This window comes from Trachypithecus francoisi, unplaced genomic scaffold (genome assembly GCF_009764315.1).
Source record: "Trachypithecus francoisi isolate TF-2019V2 unplaced genomic scaffold, Tfra_2.0 Lachesis_group16, whole genome shotgun sequence".
NCBI classification, from domain to species: Eukaryota; Metazoa; Chordata; class Mammalia; order Primates; family Cercopithecidae; genus Trachypithecus; species Trachypithecus francoisi.
Window position 1 is genome coordinate 76,700,943 of NW_022681461.1, and position 7,416 is coordinate 76,708,358.

A 7,416-nucleotide genomic window follows, 5' to 3' on the forward strand; every position below is an offset into this window, starting at 1 on the left:
GTCTGTCAACTCTGCCTTGGGCCCCATAGCCCTTAACCCCTCATGTCTAAGCAAAGTCACAAAATGGCTACTAACCGAAATTACCCATGTTTAAGGTTTCCAAGAAAATTGTTAACTCCAGCTTTCCGACGGCATACTTTAATTTCAAGTATTCACTGTGACATTTGAAAGTAAGAATAGAGACGCTGTTTCCCAACAAATTATACATGTCTTTTCGTTATACCACTTTTCCACCATGAACAAATGTAATTCTTAAGTTGCTATAACCACATACAGGCTTGGGGGAAAATGCTTATTTAATAAGTTAGGATCTCACTGACAGAAGGATCTATGATGGAATGGACAGCCTAGCCCTGAAGTTTGCTTAGAAGCCAGAGGCAGGTGCTAAGATGGCTTATAGGACAAGCTGCAGGTTTTAGAAGCGGGGATAGAAATTGGGGAGGGTGGTGGGATCAGCCCATCGTGGGGACAGCACAGCCATATTGAAAGACACTGGGGTGCCATAGGAAGAGTGCTGGACTGCATCACTACAGCCCCATGGCCTTGGGCACGTCACTCAATCCCGAGTAGCCTTGGGTTCCTTGTCTGCTGTGTGGGATATCACCTCTTTAGGGCATCACCTAAGAAAGCCTTCAAGGGCTTCGGAGACACTTCTCCCGTGAGAAAGGTATTCATCTCAATTTGGGAGTCCCTTAATCTGGTTTTTTGTGGAACCTCATCACTCTTACTCAAGCTGGTATATAACCCATGACAGCAGTAGAAGTAATGGCCACCCCTGGCCTGCCCCCCACAGCAGCTAAGCTCTGCACACCCACACCGGCCGCCTCACCAGCGTTGAGGCAGGAGCCATCTCCATCTTTCTGGTGGAAAACAGGAAAATCAGAGAGGTTAAGCAACTGTTTCGACATCATCTGGCTGACAAATGGAGGAGGAAAGGATCCCGGCAGAGTTGTGTGTGGCACCAGATGTGTGCCCTGAACTGCTGTGCCTGGAGGCTTCCCCCTCAAAAGGGTGGGGAGGATGGTGGAGGAAGGGTGCAGGATGAGGGGCCGTTGGAGGCGGGGAGGGGCATGAGGGGCTGGGGTCGGGGAGGGTAGAGAGGTTGCTCACAGGCCAAGGTCCTGCATCTGAGGCCATTGGTGCTGAAGGTGCTGCGTCTGTCATCCTCCTCCTCCAGGCTGCAGCCTGGGGCTGAGTGGAGACCTATGGCCTGGTCCCTGGCAGGCTGCCCCCACCCCGCCCTGAGAAACAGGTGATGGACTTGGCTGAGTTTGTTTTCTCCCATCAGCTCTCTCGGGTGTGCATGAGAGGATGCCTAACCTGTCCGCCTGTCCAGGGGTAACTGCTTCCATGGACACCCCACAGAGGTAGCTCACATGTACTCTCGGTGGTTTCTTACAGACCAAATGTCACCAGTACTGGCCGGATCCCCCCGACGTCATGGACCACGGCAACTTTCACATCCAGTGTCAGTCAGAGGACTGCACCATTGCCTATGTGTCCCGAGAAATGCTGGTCACAAACACCCAGGTGAGTTGCAGCCTGAGGGGCACAGTGGAGGGGCAGGTGCTGAATCAGCGGCCGCTGTCATCTCAGGTAGTCACGCTTCTAGGTGTGTCCTCTGTTTCCACCTGGTGTCAGTAAGCGTGCAAGACTGCCCATCAAACAGCCAGGGCCCAGAGTTCATAGTGGCCCTAGTCACAACAGGCAGGAGGTGCAAACAGCCCAGCATCCATCGACGGAGGAATGGATAAACCACACGTGGTCTGTCCATACAATGGAATACGATTCAGCCTTTAAACGGAAGGAGATTCTGACCCCTGCTACAATATGGGGGAGCTTTGAGTGTATTATGCTAAGTGAAATAAGCCAGACATAGAAAAAGACACATACTGTAGGATTCGACTTCTGTGAAGTGCCTAGAGTAGTCCATAGAGACAGAAAGTAGAACGGCAGTTGCCAAGGGCTTGGGGAAGGAGGAGAAAGGAGATCTATGGACATTATGCCGTATGGCATAATGAGTGCGGGGTTTATGTTTGTGGGATATTTTAAAGTTCTGGAATAGGTAATGGTGATGGCTGTACAGCATTGCAAGTATTCTCAGTGCCGCTGAACTGTACATTTAAATGTGGTTACAGTGGTAAGCCTCATGTTAGTATTTTTTGCCACAGTTGGAAAACAAAAAACAGTTAGCATGTGTGGCCCCTAATGGCAAGTACCATAGGAGCAAATGGAGGAGATGACTGGGCAGAAGTGATCAAGGAAGGCAGCCCTGCAGGACAGGCCCACAGAGGAGCCTGAGAGGGGATGGGGATCTTTGGGGAAGAAGGGAAGGAATTGCTAGTGGCCACAGCAGGGCTGTGCACAGAGGGAGAAAGCATCAGGAGACAGGGCCACCCTTGTGTCTGAGTTGGGGCTGGGTCCTCATGCTGGCCACCAGGATGGGCTCACCAAGGCCACTGCCTCTCCCACAGACCGGGGAAGAACACACAGTGACACATCTCCAGTACGTCGCGTGGCCTGACCACGGTGTGCCTGATGACTCCTCCGACTTTCTGGAATTTGTAAACTATGTGAGGTCTCTGAGAGTGGACAGCGAGCCCGTCCTAGTTCACTGCAGGTAGGCGCTTGCTGTTTTGTTAGGTTTGGAATCCTTTCCCCATTGGAAAAGGCCTGAAGAGAATGGACAGGCGCCAGACCCACCCTACATCCCACAAAGTAGTGTGCCCTTACAAACCTCTGTTGACTGTGGTTCTTCACCATTTCAAAAGTGATTTGGAATTTTATGAAATCCTAACTTTGTGAATGTAGCACAGAACTGAAGAAGAAAGTCCCCTCACACACCTTTCTCCTGTCCTTCTGTCAGCTGACCTTCATCATAGGCGTGTGTGAGAAAGGGAGTGGGTTTGGCACTTCACAGTGGCCCTCTTTCCACTGCCTGCTAGGCCCCAGCCTCGGATGTCTGAGGATAGGCTGTCCCAGCCTGTTTGAGAGCACACCCTGAGTGTGCATTTTGTCTTCTCAAAGGCTAGGGGAGGAAAGCCCCTTTGGAGTCAGTGGGGAACTGCTCGCTGGGCCATGCAAAGAAAAGGCTACTCAGTCAAATCCCAAGTCTCTCTTCTCTCCCCTCTCCAGTGCTGGAATAGGTCGAACCGGTGTGTTGGTCACTATGGAAACAGCCATGTGCCTAACTGAGAGGAACCTGCCCGTTTACCCACTGGATATTGTCCGAAAAATGCGAGACCAGCGCGCCATGATGGTGCAGACATCAGTGAGTAGAAATCCAGCAATAACAGTGGCTGGCACTTTCTGAGCACTTACACCAGGCAGGCCTAAGAGAAGGGCTTTGTGAGTCAACAGACTGCAGCCCAGGGGAACTGAATCACTTGCCCAAGGTCACAGATCTTATCAGCGGCTACAGCCCACCCCCATCTCACCTCTGAGCTCTGCTGCCTCTGTGGTTTATTTCCTGCCAGCCCGTCTGCCAGGGAACAGCCCTGGTTGCATTCTGTATCATTGAACAATCATTTGTCCATCACCCCCCCACCTAGACCTGGGTACCCCTTTTGGCTCAGTGGATGTTGCATATGACCCTACTTTGAGCTCTGTCCCACTCGTGTGGTGCCTGAGTACCTGCAGTGTCCTCCACGAGCAGGACAGAGCTCAAAGTAGGTTCATGTGCAACATCCTCTTGTCCCCAAGAGGAACTCTTGGGGATTTCCCCTGGAATTGCAAGCGGGGCAGTGAAGCAATGTGGAAAGAGCATGATTAAGGCCGCACCACAAATGGAGCAACCTTTGCATAAGTCCTGAACCTTTCTCCGAGCTTCAGCTTCCCTGTGCAAAATGGGGACCATCCCACATTCATCCATCCATTCATTCATTCATTCATTCATTTGACAAAGAATGATGCAGAGACTGAAGCTTGTATCTAATAGGAGAACTGGATTAGTCTATGCTAAGTGTCAGCAGCAATGAGGGAAGTTCAGGGCTGTCTGAGAACATAGTGGAAGAGTTACCTAAAGCAGGATTTGGAAAGTCTAAGAATAGGCTTCCTAGAGAGGTGGCCTCTCTGGCAAAACCCCCAGGATACATGAGGAGTTAGCAAAGAAAGGAGCAGGAACTATATGTTCCAACCAGCTGTGTCTCTTCACAGGCTGTGGACAAAGTTTATAAGATTTCCCTAATAGATTTTAAGCTTTGGTAGTGTTATATTAGTTTGTACCCAGAAAATCTTAAGAGAAAAAAAATCGGCTTATGTTATTAGGGCCATTCTCTGCCTTGTTTTTTGCTATGGAAGACCTCGTGACTGGTTAAAAAGAAAAAAGTTCATCATCCTGGAAGATTTTCCCAGCTGGAAGCTGGGCATGGTGACTCATGCCTGTAATCCCAGCACTTTGGCAGGCTGAGGGAGGTGGATCACTTGAGATCAGGAGTTCGAGACCAACCTGGCTAACGTAGCGAAACCCCATCTCTACTGAAAATACAAAAATTAACCAGGCATGGTGGCATGTGCCTATAGTCCCAGCCACTTGGGAGGCTGAGGCAGGAGAATTGCTTGAACCTGGGAGGTGGAGGTTGCAGCGAGCCAAGATTACGCCACTGCACTCCAGCCTGAGTGACAGAACAAGACTCGGTCTCAAAAACTAGATAGATAGATAGATAGATAGATAGATAGATAGATAGATAGATAATGATTGATTTTCCTAGCTGGAGAAGCTCAGTCTAAATGCTTTTTTACCCCCTGTATACTTTGCTACAATGTGTTTCTTAGGTATTTGCTAATATAAATAACTGTATCCTGCAGAGCCTGTTTCAGTGGCTCTGCTTTGTAAAACAATCCAGATTCCTTACCCCAGCACAAGGTGCCCACAACTAGGTCCCAGCCCACCTGGGCAACCCCTCCTCCTCCACATGCCCAGGTGCTGAGTCCAAGAGCAGGCTCCCTGACCCCATTTCTCAAAATGGGCTCTTACTGGGGCTTCCACACTTCCACTTACAAGAATGGCCGCCCTGCAGGGACCTTTGCTCCTTCCCGACTCCCCCAGACTGCCAATGTTTCCATGACACTTTGTCCATCTCTCTCTGGGAGTGCCCCCTCCCCGCATCATAATGGAACTAGGGCTTCACAGGTGTACCTGGCCTGTGGCCCAGAGTTGGCGCTCAGGGAATATTTACAAATGCTGCAGAAGACCCACCGGTACAGGGTGGGAGGCAGCATTTCCTGGAGCTACAGGACTTGACAGCTTTTTTTTCTTTTCCAGAGCCAGTACAAGTTTGTGTGTGAAGCGATTCTTCGTGTGTATGAAGAAGGTTTAGTCCAAATGCTGGATCCTAGTTAAGACAACTGTGAAAACGTTCATTCCTCTTTCCCAAGGGCATCCTCCTTGAGAGAGGAGGACAGACCTCTCTGGAAGCAGCAAGAGGAACCAGTAGCTGTGGGAAGGGAATGGGCACCTCTGAACCCAGGCACTTTAAACTTCTATAGAAAAGCTATCGTGTACATAGGAACTGGTGTAGATAAGCATGCAATTATGGCATCATGTAGACCTGTATTTCTATGGAAAGATACAAAAGGGATCTCAGTTTGGGGCCTGTCCTAATGCCTTCTTCCCTAACGTCACCACACACACCCCTGTCGGCATCCTGGAGCAATTGAGACGGGACACCCACAGAGCTGCTGACCTCCCAGCAACAAGATGGTGTGGTTATCTCGGGTTGTTTGGATGTTTTGTTTGTTTCTATGTGTCAGACTGTAAGGGCTGAGCTTTCTGTGCTTCTAGGTGGAGCTGGAACAGTTCAGATTCACCTGCCCCGATGCTAAGGAAACCCTGACGAATATATTAGATGGCAGGGTGCTGGGGGTCAGGCTGAAGGCTGAGCAACACCTCTCTGCCCTCCCTCCCTTTGTCCCATCTCCCAGCGACTTCCAATATTCATGTTTCTGAGAATCGTGTCCCTCTTCAGGTTCCCTCTTGGTGTCTGACCTGGATTAGTAATGTGCATTCAGGTGAATTTTCAGCTGAGGCTCTGAGAACTGGGACTCTCAGTGTGTTCTGGTCATCTTGTGGCTTAGTTGTAGAAGCAGGTGTGTCTCTTGCCTCTGCTTGCCTCCTACTGCACACTCAGCACCCACGACTGGAATCACCGACTACTGAATCTCCTACATGTATTGCTGCTACTTCAAGCTCCTCCACTTGAAACCTTATGATTTTCCCAAGGGGAGATGGGACAGTGTCATCTAAATATTCCAAATGTTTGGCCTTCTGAGAAAAGAGCTTCTAGTATTGAACCATGGGAAACGCAGCTTCTGGAGGGTTGGCCACGCGGGTGTGCACGTGTGTGTGCCCAGGGGTGAGTGTTTCTCAGGATTCCTAACGATGCAAATTACCGTTGAGTATATATAAAGAATGAGTCTCTGTATAGAAGAACAAATGTGTGCATTCACCCCCAGTCACAATGGTCTCCATTGCATTTCAAAGGAGAGGATCAGACTATCTGAATATAAACACAATCTGATGTTAATTTATTCTAAGAACACCATCATTTTGATTGTCCTAAAGAATTCTGCCTTTGTGAATACTGTGTTGAATTTCTTAAAATTTGTGACAGGATTGTAGCAAATTATTATTTAAGGAAAATAAATTGCATAAACATTTAATGTGGTATTTTTAAACAGCGGTTTTTATGTACTCAGAAGAGGAAGTTAAGCCAGGTTCTTAATGGTATTTATAGAAAAGATGTTTTCATATTATAATGCACATAAATGAAGCCATTTTGATATTCAGCAAATTCGGTGCCAGTTGAATAGTTTGCTGGTGGCAAGACAGATAAAGACCTATATAGGGAGGTTCTTTATCTCCAGAGCTAGCATATTTGCTTGCATACTTTCTGTCTTTTCCACATGGATATTTTACTGCTAAGTGGCGGAGGTGGAAGGGAGATGTCACACAGTACCACAACCCCATACTGAAAACAAGAAACCACCAGAAAGTTTGCAGCTAAGGGGCAGGGGATTCGTTCCTGTGCCCACTCAGCACTACTTGCAGACCTGGTCACTTAGAAGCTCTACCTCTCTTTCATTATCTGTAAAATAAAAACAATACTTAGGACTTTAGTTTGAACGTGAGGATTGAATAAGATCACACTAGTCATGTGACTTTTTATCAGCTGGAACAGCAACAGACACTGCTGTGGGTGAGTCACTTAGAAAAATTTACTTACCATGATTAGCCCAAAAACACATCAGTCAAAAGGAGAATCCACTGGGTTTTTGTTTCTCAGAGACAGGGTCTCACTGTCGCCCAAGCTGGAGTACAGTGGCATGATCATTGTTCTCTGTAGCCTCAAATGCCTGGGCTCAAGCAACGCTCGCACCTCAGCCTCCTGAGTAGCTGGGACTATAGGCACTTGCCAC

At 48.6% G+C, this 7,416-nt stretch overlaps 1 protein-coding gene across 6 annotated transcripts in view; it reads left to right on the forward strand.

Moving 5' to 3' along the window:
- PTPN3 (protein tyrosine phosphatase non-receptor type 3) overlaps positions 1-6,665 on the forward strand; it is a 161,181-nt gene extending 154,516 nt beyond the window's left edge. For all 6 annotated transcript variants that reach the window (XM_033237859.1, XM_033237861.1, XM_033237860.1 and 3 more), the window contains 4 exons: positions 1,402-1,530; positions 2,475-2,620; positions 3,136-3,271; positions 5,264-6,665. In XM_033237859.1, coding sequence (XP_033093750.1) covers positions 1,402-1,530; positions 2,475-2,620; positions 3,136-3,271; positions 5,264-5,341 — 489 coding nt within the window. In that variant the 3' untranslated portion in view covers positions 5,342-6,665. The remainder of the gene's footprint in view (positions 1-1,401; positions 1,531-2,474; positions 2,621-3,135; positions 3,272-5,263) is intronic.
- Positions 6,666-7,416: the final 751 nt, after the last annotated feature.